Genomic DNA, 20,324 nt, shown 5'->3' on the forward strand with positions numbered 1-20,324 from the left:
GTACATGCCAGCAACACCCTTATACAAAGATACTGTGTATGTAAGCTTTTCAATTTTATGACATTTATTTATTTTACATGGATGTGTGCATATATGTGTGGACACAAGCATGTCACAGTGTACACATGGCATTCAGGAGATAACCTGCAGGGTCAGTTTTCTAATCCCACCATGTGGGTTCCAGGGATTCACAGGTTGTCACACTTGGCAGCAAGAGCCTTTACCTGCTGAATGACCTTACCAGTCCCACAATGAGTATTTGTGATGAGCAGTGTTGATAAAGAAATTACCGAAAACTCAAATGACAAGGAGTGTCACCCATGTTGAGAAACATTTTTCACAAGCTAACCCATGACTAACTTAAGCAATGACTGGTAGCTATAAACAAATAAATATGCTTTATCTCATATAATTTCTCCAACTGTTTTTCAGAACTAATCTGTCATGATCTGCCTGTTTGAGAACATGTACTAGAGAGAACGAACTTCGAAAGATCAGGAAATGAGAGACACTTCTGATCACACACTGAATAATTCCCACAACGGGCTCTCTAAATGGACTTGCACAAACGAGGAAACACATGCAAACCAAGACATTTTTCAGTTCTACCCTGTCTGATCTACCCTTCCTTGTTTTACAGACACATGAAAAGATCCTTATGAGAGATGGAGAACACACCACAGTTTGGGAACTCACTTAGATGTCAGTGGCGTCCTCGTTGTCTGAAGAGATGTGCGAGGCCATGACAAGGACAGGAGGAAACAGTCATTAGCTAATTTCCTCAAACTTCACTTCACTGCTTTTATTATGCATAATCTTACGTTGCTTTAAAAATTGCAAAGAAAAGTAGTCTCTGCAAAGAAAACTCTCATCCTGACCTCTAAATAAACACACACACAAAGTCTGACTGAGGGTGAGTACAACAGACTCTATGGAGAAAGTGAGCAAGACTGATTCTGACTTCTCTGGTCATGATTTCTCTGATTCTGACTCCTCTGGTCATGACTCAGAGGAACTAGCCTTGACTGATGGGCGGGGCCTCGACATCTAGAAATGAGGGAATGAGGAGTTGCTGTTGGAGGGGCAGGCAGGCTATGGAGGCTGAATACAAATTCAAAAGGACAATGCTCTCCAAGTGGCCAACAGCACAGGAAATGCCTGTAAACGACAGGAAGCGAAGAATCCCCAGCATGGGCCCATGGCAGAAGTCCGTGCAGAGGATCAATGCAGCTGACTCGCAGGCAGTTAGGATGGCAGCTTCCCTGCAGTCCAGTGTTCTCCAAGCTGGGCTTCACGAAAATGAATTTAGTGAGTATAAATGACCTTCATCGTTCCCAACAGGCAAGGGAGGAGAGAAAGGAGACAAGGGGAAGGAAAGGAGACTAACGGAAAGAGGAAGTGAACTACACAGAGTGGCTGGATCTGGGAATATCCAGCTTCTACACGTGGGATTTAGTAAAAATGAGAATCACCCAATTCCAAATATAGTACACAAATTTAATATTTCGGCACCTGATGAAGCATAGCTTAGTAAGCCCTCTCAATATATTAAAGAAGACCATTAGTTTGGATCCAAGTGTTCTTGACCATGAGTAATCTTGAACATCTCACTACATCCTTATCACAGGGTGTTCTCATTAGATACTTAAAAACCACAACTTGGTATCTTCAGAAAGCTAGTCAGTTTAAAAGACTCCAGCAAAGCTCAAGGCTGACTCCACAGTTTCTGGGGGTAGAATAAACAGCCACATGCCAACCCCCTTCATGTGAAAGACACATCTACAATTAAATTGCTGTTCAGGAAGCCTATAAATTCATATAGATAATGAACTGAAGTATAAATATCTACAACTAATGACCAAGGCCACAGAGGGATGGGGCCAAGAAAAGAGCTGACTTCTGAACTTCATTTCTTGATATTTCCATAATCCCATGATTCAGTAAAATACTGAAAAAACGTCTATTTTCAAAAGTAACATCATAACTATATGTAAACACAACTTCATAACTTTATGTAAACACAGGAATAAGAGAACTTTTTAAAAGGTGCATGCAGAATCTGGAAATAAAGGAAATGATTATAAGACAAAAAGTATGAACATTAGTCATCTAAGACTGGTTAAGAGAATACTTTGAAGTGATTTTTATTTAGACTAGCATTTCCTCAAAACCAGTAATGGATCCAAGTTCCCACCTTAGAAAAAAAGTCTAGAGTTTATAGATTTGTTTTATTTTGTTCTGTTTCAGTTTTTTGAGACAGGGTTTCTCTATGTAGCCCTGACTGTCCTGGAAGTCTGTAGACCAACCAGACTGGCCATGAACTCAAGAGATCCACCTGCCTCAGTCTCTGGAGTGCTGGGATTAAAGGCAGGTGCCACCACACCCTGCTGAATCCTGGAGTTTAAAAGGGTCCCTAGTCACAATAAATTCTCAAAGCTACTTTGTTGGCCATGATTCATGTACATACTATGATACTAGAAGGGAATTAGATTAGCAACAAATGTTTCATGCTGGAAGGGAAGACCACATCTGCAGGCTTTGACTTGTTTACGGAATGGTGCTGGGACAGCTTTCTAGATGTTGAGAAAACACCCGTGTGTCTATTCAATCCTTTTGGCTCCAAATTCTAAAAATAATCTCCCAGGTAGTAATTTGAGTTCCCATGCCTTTTTCTTCCTTGAAGATGTTATCTTGGATAACTGACATAAATATTCCAGGTTACCAAATAATAATAATAATAATAATAATAATAATAATAATAATAATAATAATATTGAGAAGAACCTAGCATGCCAATAAAGTGGAGTTATCCAATTTATTAAGTGTATTGAAACATCTACCATCCTACAAATGTATTTAAAACACTAGTCATATTATCCTAGTAATTTACTATTTATCCATTTTATATTGCTTATTAAACTGAAGGTCTTATAAAGGCACTCTACACAGAAAGCTGTTGCAGGTACCCAATATATATTTTAGTGAGTAAAGCAACTAGATGAGTAAATTTAGAAGAATGAAGTCATTTCAAAAGCAATAGAGCTGGGTGTGGTGCTGAGGCAGCGGGGGCCTGAGTTTAACACCAGCTGGACTACAGAATGAGTTCCAGGCCAGTCAAGGCGACAGAGCAAGATCTGGTCTGGAGAAGGAGGGAGGAGAGAGAGTGACTCAGAAAACCAAGTGACTCTTGTCAGTAACAAGGCCGTCGATGCTGGTTCTTGATTAACTACACCCTCACACTTTGCAAGCATTCCTGTGTGCAAACCAGTCAGGGCCGTGTAAATCATCTGTGAAATACGTATGCAATTACCATTGTTCCTTGAAAGAATAAAGCAAGGGTGGGAGAGGTCCATCCAAGGTTTGCTGGAACCAGTAGATAAGCAAGCAGGAATGCAGAGCATGACCCCAGGACAGGAGCTGCCCGCACAATCACAGCTGGAATGAGCACGGGTGGTAATAGCCACATCACAACAGCTTATGCTGGCCTTGTTGCCTCTTCATCAAGAGCAGAACAACCCCAGTCAGAGCTCTATACAAAGGTGCACGTCACATGCTTGCACCTTAGACAGGAGGACTCAGAAGCAGGACTCTGGGGGCTGAAGTTTTTCAAGATCAGGTCTCTGGAATCCACTCCCCTTGGGGAGGGAAATGAACCAAACATGAAGAAATGAAGCAACAACACAAAAGAACCAATTCAGAGGACAACGTCGGGAAACAGAGGTAAGATGAAGGGGGGTCATGGCGTCAAAGACTTAGGCCATGGGGGACAGAACTATTCTAGACCACCGGACCTGGGACCAAAAGCCATAAAGAGAACTCTATTGCCCCTTCTGGAGAATGGGAAATAGACTGGAAGGCATCAGAGTTAAGGGAGAAGAGTTTGGGGTAGACAAAAACCTTGAGAAAGTATATTTCAACCACATTCAAAACAGCTTAAATTGGAGCCAGTCAGTTCTTTGTGAATCACCCAAGGCAGAAGGTGCACTGAAGTCAGAGGTGAGAAGGAGGAGGAGCAGAGACAGATCCCTCCTGGCCTAGGGCTGCTGCTGCCGTTTCCTCTAAGGGAAATGTACGCCCCGCTGGGATGAGTGCAAGAGGCTGAGTGCTATTTGCTGCTGGCTGGTAAGGAGGCGCAATGCTCTTGGCCTTTGCAACCGTCCGATTCCTCCTCCCACATGCCATTAACTTCCCAGCACCCACAAAAGCATGGGCACCCCACTGAACGAAGGAGAAAGCAAGGAACAGATGGCTATGAGTGATGGCTGAAGACAGTGACTGACAGATGGGTTTCCTGGCCCTCCAAGTCCTCCCTGGGTGGGTCAGATTTGCTCTGACTGCCTTTATAAATGTTTCAATGAACACTGTCTTCATGCATTGGATTAGCAAACCCAACTCCCCACCGATAATGCAAAATAGCCCTGAAGTGTTTCATGTCTCCCTGATAAGCCAGGTACTGAACTTTCCCTCTCCATTCGGACTGTGATGAACTTGACCTTTCACCTCTAGCAAAAAGCTCTGAGCTACACGTTTAAAGTTGGTAATGAGGGCTTCATTTGCTTTCCAAGCAGTCAGAAAACCTTTTTGAAATACACTCAGGTAGTCATGACCTTCACCTGTGACTTACAGAGTTCACCACAGTAATAAAGATCTTTGCTCAGGGGACCTTCTTAAATCTCCTTTAAAGAGATCTGGACACCAGCCCCATTGGTGAAACCACACACATACTTCTATACTCTAAATCAAAATGGTGTTTTAAAATGTATTTGGAATTCAAGTGTCTATTATCAAAGGAGTCTAAAATACTTCTACCTTATAAGTACTATATAATTAAACACCTCAATTCTATTTCTATTTGAAAAGAAGCATGGTATTTTAATCCTAAATTAGGCAAGACAACAACCTAATGCCCCCAAGTAGCAAACACAATCCAGTTTCCTAGGGAGGACTCCATGCACTTGTATGTATCTGGGACTTTTCTACACTAAGGTAAGAAAACAGTAATTTAAGAGAAAAGGTCCCTCTGAGATGATTTCACTCTCTTCTATATTGTGAGTTTCTAACACGAGCCTGAGGTTCTGAAGCTGTCTACGGGAAGCAGACAGGGGAAGTGCAGAACACAAGCCCCCTAAGGACGCCACTTCAGCAGGCATTTACTGAGCTGAGAAGGCAGAGGGACTGAGAAACAAGGATGTTCTTGGAACCTCTATCTACCCCTGCATGATCTAGAAAGCCCCATTCCTATCTCTCCAACCTCCCCCGACCCACCTCTGAGGATCTCCAAACAAAGGGAAGGCACCAAAAAGCCCAGTTCCTCATTCTTGGTGGATACAGCAGCTTCCTCCCCTGAAGTTGCCGCTACCATCCTTGGGCACAAACCCAGCTTGTGGCAGACACATCATCACCCCTGGCCTACAACCTATATAATCTACCTGCTTTAGTTCAGGCAAGCAGCTTCTCCAGCTCCAATCTCTGGGACTACAGAAACCACCCGGGAGTTGCTTTGTTCAAAAAAATCTTTTGTTTTACTTTTCCAATTCGGCTTGAACTGGCTTAGTATGTCGGCAGAGAAACCTATCAGCGGAGAAACCTATTAAAGGAGTCTATCCTCCTATCTCGTCCCTCTTTTGGCAAGTAGGTCATAAAAATAGAGATTACCCACTGACCTCATTTCTTTCCCCTAAGTCCTCATGAAGGGTATCCTACTCGACACTCCTGGGGACAAAGAGGCAAACAAGGTCTTCCTACAGGGACACCAAAACAAACATGGCCAGCAGACCTCCGTACGCCCCCACCACACCTGGTTATAACCACAAGTCAATCATGGCCTTTCCATCACTGTCCACTTCTCGCTCTGGATACATAAAAACACAGTCTCCTGAGCCTTTGGGTCCGCATTTCTGAAGCCTCTCCCACGCCAGCTCAAACTTGGGTTAAGTTTGCTTTGCTTTTTCTCATTAATCTGGCTTCTGTTACAGATCTTCAAAACGGCGATAAAAAGGTGACTCTTCTCTGTGACAAAAATTCTCCTCCTTGAACTTGTGGTAAAAATAAAAAAGTCTTGTATGAACTGGCTGCTTAACAGGGCTCAACCTGTTAAGTTCTATTTCTGAAGCTGGAAGGTGGGCACAGAAGTGGTGACTAGGCCTTGAAATGTGTATACAAGTTTATATACCACTCGCAGACAAAATGGATTTATACTGTAAAAAAAGAAAGAGAACATGAGGCCCATCCAGCAGACAGTGGAACCCAACAGGCAAGATAGACTGAGGCAAGAAAAAGTCTCATCACCTGGTCAGTGGTCATACAACGATGCATACAATTTATCTTGGGGGCGGGGGGCTACTCTGCAGGGGGAGGGGCCTACTGCAGTGTTCTAATTACCAGGCTAAGCTCCTCCCAACTTGCCCTGACCTTACCTACTGGGATTCCTGCTGCTTTTTCTTTTTTCTTTTTTTTCCCTTCCTTTCCTTCCCTGCTGGTTCCTTTCCCTTCGGAAACACGAGGGCAGCATCCTCACTTCTGTTTCTCTCCTAGTTGTTTCAATGCCAGACTCTTAAAACTGTAGTTACACAGCTCTGCAGCTTCTTCCAGGAGCTAACTAAGGCCCACCCTCTCCACGGTTCTAGAGAATGCCTTCTGGTGAATTCTCCACTGAGGCAGAAGCAGGTAGCACGTCATCTGAACGTTACCTTGGTTGCTGTTCTGTTTTGAATAGGCATTAGCATAAATAAGAGAGAAATGTCTTTGTAAAAAACAGTGTAAAAAACAAGTAACTCTCAAAACGTAAGGCAATAATTTTCCATTCTTTTAAAGAATAAATTTATTCTATAAAAGGAATCCTCGTGATTTCTGTGAGTTCGAGGCCAGCCTGGTCTACAGAGTGAGATCCAGGACAGGCACCAAAACTACACTGAGAAACCCTGTCTCAACCCCCCCCCCCCAAAAAAAAAAGAAAGAAAAAGAAAAAGGAATCCTCGTGGCAGTTACCGTAAGTCGTAAATAACTTATATTTGAATATGATGATTCTCTTGGCAAGCCCCATAGATTTAAAGCCTTTGACAGGCTTTGTGCTGGGGTGAGGATGGGAAGGTTTGAGGGGGGCAGTCAAATTTTTTATCACAGAACCTTACATTTGAAACAGAAATCTAACTAAATAAATGCACATGCTTTTCAGTAATTATATTATCTAATTATATAATTAATACATATATACCTTCTATATTATAATAAAAAATATATATATGTTTATTTTATTTATTTTCTTATATTTGGCAATGACATTAACTCTGAAAGCCTTTTTGCTTTTCATATTATTTAAAAACAAGCTACAAATGCATGTGTGAGCTCAGAAACACACAGACATGCAAGCATGTATGCATCACTTTTACCATAAGATGGTTGGACTATATCAACAGTATACTACAATTTTGTAGTTCTGAGGAATTGCACTTAAAATACTGGAATAAATGAATAACAGTTATGAAAAGAAAGTTAACCATGTTTGCAGCATTTACATAAAGACAATTTAAAACTTAGATGTTGCAAAGTGTTAGTCAAGTATTCCCCTGAAGACGAGCCCTGGGCAGAGGAAATGGCGCAGTGGGTGAAGGTGCTTGCCTCCAGGCCTGCTGGCCTGGGTTTGACCGCAGAACCAACTGATTCCCACAGGTTGTCCTCTGACCGCCAAACATATACTGTGGTCCATGAGCTGTGGCCCTCCCTCTCCCCATCCCTGCCTGCCTCCCTCTCTCAAGCTCTTACCTACAAATCTACAATAAACTTCTCTCTAAAGCTCATCCTCTATGGTCTCTGAATTTCATTTTCCAGTTTGCCAAACAAGAACCCAAAAGCTGGTGGGTCAAGGCAGCTTTGGTGGCCACCAAGTTTCCCAGACCCTAGCTCCCAGAAGAAGACATGTTCTCAAAGATACTCCAGTATTCACTTATCACTCATTGCCAAAGTGCAAGTTGTAAGTTAAAGGGAATGTAGTAAGTCTTTCAATCTATGATAAAAAAATCTTCTAAAAATAAATAATTTGCTGGGTTTGGTGATGCATACCTTTAATCCCAAACAGACAGGAGACAGTCGGGTGGTGGTAGCACATGCCCTTAATCCCAGCACTGGGGGGAGGGGGGAGGGTGGGCAGAGGCAGGCGGATCTCTCTGAGTTCGAGGCCAGCCTGGTCTACAAAGCGAGTTCCAGGAAAGGCACAAAGCTACACAGAGAAACCCTGTGTCGAAAAAACAAAACAAACAAACAAACAAAAAAAAACAATCAGGAGACAGAGGCAAGCAGAGCTCTTGAGTTTAAGCCCAGTGAGTTCCAAGCCAGCTAGACTACATAATTAAACTCTGTCTCAAAAACAAAACAATTATTATTGTTGTTAGAAATAAATTATTAGAAATAATTTATAGGAGTTGGAAAGATAACTCCGAGGTTAGGAGCACTGACTACTCTTCCAGAGGACCCAGATTCAATTCCCAGCACCCACATGGCAGCCTATGACTGACTGTCTATAACTCTGGTTCCAGGGGATCCAGCACCTTTACACAGACATACATGTAGGCAAAACACCAACGCACGTAAAATATAAAATGAAAAAGTAATAAATTATCTTAAAAAATAAATAATTTTAAATGAAAGGTATATAAGTAGCTGAAAAACATTTCCTCCCAAGTCATCTAACAACTTTGCAAAATGTAAGCCCTGTGTGAAACGGCCCTTCGGGCCCGGCGGCTGGCAACGGCAGAGAGTTCCAGGCAGCCTCGGGAGTGAAAATCCCCTCTGGATTCTGACACCGTTTCCCCCACCCTACCCACCCCACGTTTTGGCTACTGAAAATTCGCTGTGCTCCATCCAAATGTTGTTCCTACTAAATAACAGTACCTCCAGACTTCCCTGCTAAATCACATGGAGCACAACTTATGAGCTAAGGAATAAATGTGAATAAATGTGTAGGTTTCACTACTAAGACTTAGGAATTCTTAGGGACCCCATCATATCCTAGCATCCTAGGCTGGTTCTCCCCAAACTTGATCCTACACAGCAGTATTTTCCATGAGCAACCCCATGTTTCCCACTGCTCAGTCCAGACCTCTGGAATGAGTCTTGAGCCCTCCTTTTCCCTTGAGTCACATATACAGTTCGTCAGTGTATCCTAAGCCTGCAAACACCTTCTACTGCCCCTACCGTCCGGCACGTCCAAGGACGCCGGCAGGACTAAACGGGCAAGCCTCAAGACTGGGGACGATGAAGATGTTCACAGTGCTCCCAGCTGAGGAACACACAGCAAAACACAGACACTTCTCAATGCTCATGGAAAGCAAACCACTCAAGTCTAAAACAATGAGCCAAAGATTTACCAGGCACTTTGGCCAAGAAGACATTTGGACAGAGGGTGAATAAGCACAATAAAGACACTCAACACTATTAGTCACTAGGATATGCAAATTTAATTAAAACCATAATGCAGTAACACAGGATATATTAGAATGGCAAAAATTTAAAACTGACAAGATTGAGTGATGACCAGGTTGCAGAATATTTAAATGTAAAATGATACAACCACTTTGGAAATTAGTTTGGAAATTTCTTTCAACAGTTAAACATCCATTTTGATACAGAAAGAGTACTGTCCATTGTTGGAAACTGTCCATTTCAGAAACTAGGAACAGGAGATTAAAACAATATAAAGATGATTCTTTCTTGGTCCAAAGGCAATAAAACATCAAAGGACCCAGCTATTCCATTAATACATTTTCCCAAGAGAACTAGCAGCAGTGCATGTCCAGTTAAAAAGTGTAGATGAACACTCACCCCTCCAAACTGAAAACTGTCCACATGTCTATCAACAGGTGGTAAACAAGCTGCACCCCTCAGTCATATATAAACACCACTCAGCAATATAAATAAAGGATTGATGAGTTTCAAAATAATTACAATGAGTAAAAGAAGCCAGGAAAGAAAAGCAAAAGGGATACTGTATGATTCTATTATCTAAAACTCTGGAATATGCAAACTGGTCCAAAGTGGCAGAAACAGACCCGAGGTTGCCTGAGTCCTGAAGAGGTTATAAGAGGAAGGGGTGTCAAGTGGACACAGGAGACTTTGCAAGGTGCTATGGTTTGAGTGGTCCCCACAGTAGATGCAGCAGCATGTCTGCAGTCCAGACTGTTGGGAAGGCTGAGGCAGAAGGATCACTTGAGCCCATGAACTCAAGGCAAGACCCCATCTCCAAATAACAAAACAGAAGGTGAGGAGAGCGTGCGCCCAGAAACTTCACCTCTAATACAGTGCTTCTCAACCTGTGGGTCTCTGCCCCTTTGAGGGTCAAACATCCCTTTCACAGGGGTCGCCTAAGACCACCCTGCATATCAGATATTTACATTACCATTGACAACCGTAGCAAAACTACATTACGAAGTAGCAATGAAAATAATTCTATGGCTGGGGATCACCACAGCATGTGGCACTGTATAAAGGGATGGTGGAGAACCACTGCTCTGAGGCAATCACACTGGAAGCTGAAGCCCGATGAGAGGCGCTTAAAACATGAGAGACCCACCCTCAAGAATGAATTAATTCTAAATAAAAAGGGGCTTAAGGCTGAGGTCCTTCTCCTGCTCTCTTCCCCATTTACCAAGGGATGGTACAGCAAAGAAAAACTCACCAAATGCAGGTCTCCAACCCAGAATTCCCTACCTCCCAGCTGAAAGAAAGAAATTTGTGCTCTTCATAATTACCCAGTTTTTGTACTGTTAGAGCAACACAGAGTAGACATTCAAAAGAATGAGATACACAACATGGTTAAGTGAATTAACATGGCTCTAGATTAGATATACCAAACTGTGGAGCAACTAAAAAAACTCGGTATAAAGAAACTGCTCAAGTTAGCCTTCCTACCCCAAGAAGCTAAACATGACTGGGAAAAAATATGCAACCATGATGTCTGTCTTCACTTTAAATGATGGTTTCACAGACACAGGTAGAGAATGGATGGATGGACAGATAGGTAGGTAGGAAGACAGACAGACAGATAGATGATAGATAAATGAATATATAAATAGGTAATAGCTAGGTAGATAAATATTGATTGAAAGATAAGTAGGTAGATAGACAAATGATACATGGGTTATAGATTTAATTAGATGATAGAGTAGAGATAGATGATAGTGGATAGATTGATAAATGACATATTATAGCTAGATGGCAGATTGATGAATAGAGTATAAATAGGTACATAGATGATAGAATGATGACTGATAAGTATAATCAATAGATGATATATAGAAAATAGATATATGTGTAGTTTATCAGATGTAAATAGCTTAACAAAGCTATTTTTCAAAAGAACATAGCAGGCATTTGGTAAGGTATTTTTAGAAACAATAAGTGGACGAAGATTCTAACACATGCTTAGGAAGCAGAACCCTAGAAGGAATTGGGAAACCCCAAGAGCACTTTCTTCACAGACAGAAATGGAAGCCGAACATGTCGAAAAGGAAGGCGCCTCAGTGGGACTTCACAGGGCCGTTCAACCAAGGAAGGAGTATCCGCAGCAGCTCTAAGTGAATTCGTTTGCCACAGCTGGGTAATTTCTTTGAACTCATCCTAGAAATGTGGCCTGATCTCTTATTTGATATCATCCATAAACAAACTGAACCCAGCAATTCAATTTATTATCTTTTTTTTAAGGAAGTGGTCACAGCCTTAGTCAGTGAGTTTGGTAGCAAAAGTTGCTTTCTTTGGACTCCTGTCCGTCATCCCCAGCTTCCATTGGAAATTCTAGCTCCACATATCACCGATTTCAGCCTCAACCTAGTGCATGCAAACAACCATGTCCTTCCTAAGCGGCTCACATGAGTTTTCTGCAATGATTCTTTTATGTCCACACAGAAGCACAGCACACACTGAGTTTAAACAGAAACACAGCACACACTGAGTTTAAACAGAAGCACAGTGCACACTGAGTTTAAACAGAAGCAAAGCGCACAATGACTTTAAACAGACGCACATTTGCACACTGAGTTTAAACAGACGCACAGCGCACACTTGCACACTGAGTTTATACAGAAGCACAGCGCACACTTGCATTTACACAGAAGCACGGCACACACTTGTGTTTAAACAAGGTTACCCCAGACTCACCTCATTTCCACCAACTGCCTTGGTTAAAATCACAGCAGAAGACACAGGGGGAGGCATGCAACCTACTGTCTGCAAACTGAAAAATAAAAGAAAATTCGACTGTAAATAGCTCCTCACTTCCAATTATAAGTAATTTTCCACTAATCAGAACTAAAGAGCAGAGCTGAACAAAGAAAACAGTGTTTATTGGTATACTCCCCCTGTTGAGCTTAGTCACTAAGGGACAACAGAAGATAGGGTAAATGTATGGGCCCTGAGAGCGTGTAACATTATCTAGGCTTAGATGCTTTTATTTTTTGAGTTGTTTAAATTTAACGGGGCTGGGGTTTAGTTCAGCTGGAAGAGTGCTTCTTTAACAAGCACAATGCCCTGGGTTTTATCCTTCACACCACATAAAGTAAGGCAGGCCTATAATCCATCCCAGCAATGCATGAGACCTTGTCTCATTCACACACACACACACACACACACACACACACACACACACACACACACAACTTTGATTATGGAGTTCAGAAAGCAACCAGGTTATATCAAGTGGAGTAACAGTATGACAATCCACATAGATACTATAATCTTGGGTTGCTGCCACTGATGTCTTCACGGGGAACTGGTGCAGTGGACACACACCTGTGGTTCCAGCTCATCGGAAGGTGAGACAGAGGAGCATGATTCAAAGACAATAGAGGCAACACAATGAACCTCTGTCCCTAAAGAAAACCTTATGGTAAAAAACAAAGCCTCAAGATGACTCAAAAACTCAAAAATATTTGATAAAAGTTTACATTTTACAATTATCAACTTTCACCTCATAAACATTCTCATGTTGTAAAATTATTTTGGAGGCAGTGATCTCATGCTTCTCAAATTCAGACCCCACAGTGAATTCTAATATCCACTTAAAATATTTTTATTAAATTATGTTCGTTCATCTATAGTCAGGACAATAAGTCTATCCTGTCAATTAGTGTAGAAAAAAGCAAACTGCATGCCAGGCAAACCAAACTATGGGCAGTAAACATAAGGATTAACACTGAAGAACGCCCCTCAGCATTTGAACAGAACATGGCCTAATCAGGAGGAAACTCACCGAGGACACTGAGGACACAGACAGTCAGGAGAGGCCAGCCTGGGCAAGATACTGAGGACTGTCACTCAAAATAAAGTAAGAACAAGGGATCTGGGAAGATTCATTTTGTTTGTTGTGTGTTTGTTTGTTTGATTAGTTGGCTGGTTTTCTGAGACTTGGTCTGGTTTGAACTCACCATGTAACCCAGGATAGCTTGAAATTTCCAATCTTCCTGCCTCAGCCTCCCTAGTGCCATGCCGGCAGAACATATCAAGTTGATATTATGCCTCATTATTAATGATAGTCCCTGAGATACACAATAGCGCTCCAGAATACATTTAGTCAATTTCTAGAAAGTCGGTTTTTTTCTCTGAATTCATCATGGGAGCTAGCTTTGACCTCATGACTTACTTTCAGCTTTGGAGAGGGTGTGACTCCACGTGCTGCTTATAAATAAAATGCTCACCAAAACCACCCTTCCCTGAGACTACTGCCGCCATCCCTGACTTAGAGACTAGTCACCCGTGTCTGGACACTCACACTGCTGAGTGGTTCTGACCTCACTCTGCTCATTACATTTACCTACCATGATTCTGAGACAGAGTCTGTACTCCTTCAAGCTAACTGGGCTGATTAGTCTTTATTGTCAACTGGACACAATCTTGGAGAAATGACCGTTGTCTGTGGGGCATTTTCTTGATTACTACATGATGTAGAAAAACCTAGTCCACTGTAGGCAGCACCATCCCTGGGCAAGTAGGCCTGGGTTGTATAAGTCACAGGGAGCAAGCCAGTAAGCAACACTCTTCCATGGCCTCTGCTTCAGTTCCCGCCTCCAGGTTCCTGCTTTGATTTCCCTAGGTGATGAACTGTTACCCAGAAGTATAATGAAATGAACCCTTTCCTTCACAGTTTCTATGGTCATGGTGTTTACCACAGCAACAGAAGAGCAAACCAGAACACAAACATACTAGTGTGTCTACTCAAACTGGGGAGGCCAAAGGAGACCAAAGGGATTGAGAAGAGATTTCTCGAGATGAGGGAGAGTGAGTATGGGCTGTGGGCTCCTTTAACATCTGAGGCGGGAGGGGCGCCCACCACCTGTTCTACCTTGCACACAGATGACAAGTGCTACTCTCCTCATGAAACATCACCATGCTATCAGAATGCTCTTTCTGATGACCACCTTCTAGAACCTGATTCTTTCAGTTTTACACTTTTGTGAGCACTCTCTTTTTTTTCTTTTTGGTTTTTCAAGACAGGGTTTCTCCTTATAGTTTTAGTGCTTATCCTAGATCTCACTCTGTAGACCAGGCTGGCCTCCAGCTCAGAGAGATCCGCTTGGCTCTGCCTCCCAAGTGCTGGGAGTGCGCCCGGCTTGTGAGCACTCTCTTATCTACAGCCTCAAGCCCCAGATTCTTCAGGCCAGTCCTTCAAGACTCTGCTGGGCTAACACTAAAGAAATCCTATGTGTCTCACTAATGCCTCATTTTGTAGCTCTCCACTGTAAGGATACACAAACTACAAACTTTGTTGAGCTTTAACTGATATGTCCTATCATTCGTCATATCTACATAGATATATAGATATATATATATAATACACAGAAGCATGCATAAATAGCATATATCTGTTGTATGTATTCAGTTGGATTGGGAGTTCCCTGAGGAAAAGTAAAAAACATCTTCCTCCTCTTTGCATGCCCCATGCACAAGCAGATGCTTAGAACTTCCTGACTCTTGGTTCAGAGAAGTACATCAATGCTCTGGAATGACACCATCTTAGTCATGTGGCATTTTAACTCTCCTAGTGAAGCGCAGTATGGTGGAAAGTGCATTCCTGATCTCCCTTTCTACTCCTAGGCCATCAGTGGCCCCTAGCTCAGTAAACCAAGTTGCCATTCACCCTGTGGCTCAGCCCTGAAGCCTTAATCTCCTGGTGACTGCCACAGCCTCCTAAGAGAGGCCCCGAAAACTCTAACTTACAGTGGCTCCTCCCACACTGTTGCACTCCCACATTCCTCTGGTCTCCACACTGGTTTCCGCTCAAGCCCCTCTACTGCCCACCTCACACCCAAAGCTTTCCATGCAAACAGGACTCACATGTGCTTTCCTCGTTGTAGCCCCACAGCAGCTTCCTGCAGCACCAGAAGAAGACTGCAGCACAGTGCTGTGGCTGACAAGACTGTGCATCTAGTACACCTGGTATCTTTCCCTCCAAATCCTTCTGTCCTTCTACTACATGGCCAGGACATGCCCATGGGTTGCTTACTGAACCTATCTATAACACTCCAGGCTTGTTTCTTCCTGACTGCCTTTGTACATTGTTTCCTTTGCCAAGAACATTCTCCCCAAGAATGTCCTCTGGGAAGAATCAGAGCTCATCAGCAGCCGGGCCACCCAACCCCTCTCCTTCCCCCCCCCATCCCCCTGCACACTTCCCTCTGACATCACTCATTTGCAGTGTGCCCACCCTCTGGTACACAGTACGGCTAAATGGATAACAAAGAAATCATGCCATGGATGGAAAAATCTGATGTAGTCAACATCATTAAGTATGTGGTTAAAGTATGGTTGTCCCCATTTTATACAGAGAAAAGCAGATCTAAACTAGGAGATAATTTTACTGAAAGTCATACAATGTGCCAGGTCAGAGGGCAACCTCTGGGCTCTGTGGTTGGTATTTTAGCAGCTATAACATGATGCTGAAGTGAGGTTAGTTTTAAACTACTTATTTAATTTTTCAATTGCTAAATTCTTTTCATTAAACATGGTAACATTTTTCATGAAAGAAAAAATTCTAATAAATCTCCTGTTAAATTAACGATAATATCAACATAAAACAGAGTAGGTGAAAAATTAAGTATCTGTCCCACACATATACTTTTATAAAATAGACATTACATTCAGACATTATCAGTCCATGCTTGAAAAGACACCGATAGGCAAGGTAAGGCACCGTTGACAGCCTACGTTCCCATGCAGACAGATCTGGAATCCTCTAGTATCTCCCGACGCTCACTTCTGTGAAGGGGCGGGGGTGCATACGTTTGTGCAGGCCCAGAGAGCATAGGAGAACAGTGGGTATAATACTCTCTCAAAATCCATGTCACTCCCTTGAGATAGGAACGGAACCTGGAACTAAGCTGGTGGCCAGCAAGCCCTATCAATCCTGTCTCCTACAACCTGGGGGGCACAGGCATGCTCAGGTCCTGATGCTTGCATAAGCAAGCACTCTTTATCACTGAGCCATCCCCTAGGTCCTCTCCTACTCATTTTAAATGCCCACAAAGTGTACATTCTGGAACCTTAAAATGAGGCACAGGATCTACTTTGCGATTCTGCTACACAATTCTTTCCTGAGCCTCTGATGAAACTCTATTGTTTTAATACACCGCTTAAAAAGTGGTCTCCTTTCCTTCTAACACACAAGTCCTTTGGTTTGTAGTTGCCATAGGAACAATAATGTCACTAGAGCTGCCCCATTAAAAGAATCCTGTCAAAAGGTTTAAACGTACCCTTTTAAAAGCCATTCATTGATGGATGTGACCGATAAAAGCTGAAGAAAGAGCCAGATTGTTGCTGGGAAGAAGGCAAGTGTGAAGATCTGGATGAAAAGATGCAGTTTCAAATGAACCAATGCACTGGTCAGCTCCTGGAGAGTGAAGGACACAAGGACAAGGGTGAGAAACAAACTCTGCAGAGCCAGCACTAGGAAAGTGGCGTCACGGGCCTTAGCTCTGAACGCTGAATCGTTTCAAGTCTTAGACCTTTACAAGCATGTGTATAAGGGGCTGTAAGAGAAGAAGCATGAGGACGATTATAAAATAGTTTCATATAAAACCTCTAAGCTATCTAATATGCTCTAAGAACTCAGATCTGTACATTTCTAGACAGTACAGTAAAAGCAAACTAGCATTAGAGTAGTATAGATTCAAAGATTCTTGATGGTGTAAATAAAACACCATCATGTTTACCTACATGAAAAAATTATCTTAAGCTGGGCAGTGGTGGCACACGCCTTTAATCCCAGCACTCCGGAGATAGAGGCAGGTGATCTCTGTGAGTTCGAGACCAGCCTGGTCTACAGAGTGAGTTCCAGGACAGCCAGGACTATTTCACAGAGAAATCCTATCTGGGGGAAAAAAAAAAAGAAAGAAAGAAAGATTATCATAATAAAAATCTTAGCTAGAATACACAAGCAAGGCATTTGCATGTATTTCTGACGGTTTATCAAATGTCATAACTTTTCTCAAGAATAATTTGGGAATATATACCAAGAATAATACAATCTCTTAAACAAAATTTTATTTGTAGGTACTAACTCCAAGGATAAAAGTAGTTACAAATGTTCACACATAAGACTATTACATTATCTATATATTTGCCCTTCTGTTTGTTTGCTTGTTTGTTTTGAGACAGGATCTCAAGTAGCTCAGGCTGGCCTCAAATTCTATAAACAGCCCAAAGACATTCTGATCCCCTGCCTTTATCACCTAAGTATTGGAATTACAGGCATGTGCCAACCACACCTGGTTTACTCAGTGGTAGGGATTAAACCCTGGGCTTCATTCTTACTAGGCAAGCATTCTACCAGTTACACAATATGGCTAGCCCACAACATTATCTGTGAGGAGCCAAGTCTAAAGACAACTTAAATGTGCAAATCTGGGATGTTATAGCTTGCACATGGAATGTCCCCACAGGATGATGTGGCAAAGGATGGCATCCAGCAGATGGCATTATACAGGGAGGTGGTGGAAAATTTAGGAGGTGAAGCTAGGCTGGAGGAAGGAGTCACAGGAGGTATGCCTAGTCCCGCCCCTTCATGTGTCTCACTTCCTCTCCGCAGGGGAGAAGCAGCTCTGCCAAGTAACCCCGGCCCCCACAGAGATAGTCGGCCTCATGGCAGCCAAAGCGGTGGGGCAGCAGACCAGACGGAAGTCTATGAAACCATCAGCCAAAATCATCACTCTTCGCTGTAGACTGTTCACCCCGCGTATCTGTCAGAGTTAAAAACACACCTAGCACGTGGGAGAACGGTTACATAGGCTGAAGGCTAACCAGCGCTGTGAACTACTAACTACTGCCGAGGATGAAACCCAAGACCTTACTTCCACTCCACCCCTGGCACAAGCTACGGAGAAAGCTGGCAACATGTTCCTTCATTCAAGAAACGCTGAATGAGGCTGAGAGAGTGCTCAGTAGCAGAGTGCTTGCCATTTATGGACAAGGCCTTGGGTTCCGCCCCCAGAACCCCATCTCACCGCAAGCACCCAAACCTGACTTGGATCCCCAGGACTCATCTTTAAAAAGCCAGGCATGTTGTCATGTACTTGTAAACCTAGGATGAAAGAGGCAAAGATGAGCACTTTTAGCCTATTTAGCAAGCCAATTCAGCCTACTTGGTTAGTTCCAGGCCAGTGAGACCTTGTCGCAAAAACAAAGGGGTGGGGGACCAGAGACAATGGCTGAGGCACAGTACTGGAAGTTGTCCTCTGACCGCCCCCCATACACACACACAGGCGTGCACACACAGGCACACACACAGGCATACACATACACACAGGTATGCACACAGGCACACAAACATGTATACATACACATACATACACACGGGCATACACATGGACACACATACAAAGGCACATAAAACATGCATATACACACACACATACAAAAACAAGGAAACAGAAAATAAAAAGCAGTAAGTCCTATAAAAGCCAAGATAGCATTATTCCGTGTTTATTTATGTGAATCAAAGGCCGTATGCTGGAATACACCACCATGAGTAACTGAGAACTGGCTCCATGGGACAGTTTGGTCATTTACACTAATACAGGCAAATCCGCTGTACACCACATACTGACCACAGCAGAGCCTCAGAGAGCATCAAGAGACGCTTGAGACCCGGGCTCTGCCGAGAGCACAGAACTATGCTAATTACACATCCTTCCCTCCAGCCCTTGTCCGGCCTTCCTGGCTGAGAGGCAGCAGAGCTCTTGGCTCGAAACAAGCAGCAGAACCAACGCTTAGAACTTGCTGTATTCACTGTTCAGCTAATGGGATTTCAAAAATGGTCATCAGGTCAGAAACAGAGAACCCTGTCTATTCTGCCCTCCTCAGGACCCTTCTGCAGGCTCTGAGCTCTGCTGTGTTCCTAGAGCTAACCATGGTGACCTACAGCCACACACTTAAGTATTTGTTTAAATGAACTGGCTTTGCCACCGTTCTCTGAAAATGTAAGTCTGAAGTTGGATATTAAGGTTAGAATATGTACAGTTTCCCCACAGGTTCATTCCTCTGTGTGTGTGTGTATGTGTGTGTGTGTGTGTGTGTGTGTGTGTGAACATGCACACTCAAGTAAGTGCAGGTGCCCAGCCCATGAACACATGGGCATCCTCTATCATTTTCCATCTGTTTATTTTTATTTTATTTTGTTTATTTGTGTATGTATTTGTTTGTTTGTTGAGCCTGGAGCTTGTCATTTCAGCTAATTGATACCCCGGGGATCCACCTGCCCCTGCCCCAACAGTGCCGTGGTTACAAATGCACGCTATTAGTCTGGTGTTCACAAGGATCCTGAGGATTACACCTCAGGTCTTAGTGTTTACACATGAGTACTTGACCCACTGAGCCGTCTCTGCAGTCCTGGGTTCCTATTCTGAATGTTTATGTCCAGGCTGGTTGGCACTGCTCTCAGAGGGTATGGAATCTTCCAGAAGCAGACCATGGAAAGCCAGAGCCTGGGCCTTGGTTCCATCGCACCCTCTGTCTTGTTCCGGTCTTCCATGATGTGAACAACCTCCACACACATCCCCGCTGGTAAGAGCTGTCTCACTGTGCTGTCCCTGGCAGGATGAGCGGAAACGGCGAGCCCAATAAGCCTTTCCTCTCTCAGGTTTTGTCTGTGCACAGTTTCGCTCACAGAAGTGTACGAGGAACTCCTATACTGGCTACACACAGGGTAAGTTCAATTAAATCTCACTGCACTTCAATATAACAAAATTTCCAAAACCGCTTCAAACCGTTTCAGAAATTAGAAACCAATAGTCAATAGTCATAAAACTAAAGATTTAGCTGCAGTGGTGGCGCACGCCTTTAATCTC

General features: G+C 43.1%; 1 protein-coding gene across 14 annotated transcripts in view; it reads right to left on the reverse strand.

The window, feature by feature from the left end:
• Slc10a7 (solute carrier family 10 member 7) overlaps window positions 1–20,324 on the reverse strand; it is a 231,452-nt gene that overhangs the window by 196,885 nt on the left and 14,243 nt on the right. For 12 of the 14 annotated variants that reach the window (XR_013051237.1, XR_013051234.1, XR_013051235.1 and 9 more), the window contains exons 3-4: window positions 16,734–16,870; window positions 12,148–12,223 (exon numbers count right to left, since the gene is read on the reverse strand). Coding sequence is in view for 10 of the 14 variants with exons in the window: in XM_006971724.4 (XP_006971786.1) it covers window positions 12,148–12,223; window positions 16,734–16,870 (213 nt within the window). In the remaining 4 variants the exon portion in view is untranslated. Of the gene's footprint in view, window positions 1–1,002; window positions 6,198–12,147; window positions 12,224–16,733; window positions 16,871–20,324 lie in introns of those variants that run through there. The other 2 variants (XM_076571964.1, XR_013051239.1) reach the window with 2 other exon arrangements.

The sequence above is a fragment of the Peromyscus maniculatus genome, chromosome 5, assembly GCF_049852395.1.
Source record: "Peromyscus maniculatus bairdii isolate BWxNUB_F1_BW_parent chromosome 5, HU_Pman_BW_mat_3.1, whole genome shotgun sequence".
Classification (NCBI taxonomy): domain Eukaryota; kingdom Metazoa; phylum Chordata; class Mammalia; order Rodentia; family Cricetidae; genus Peromyscus; species Peromyscus maniculatus.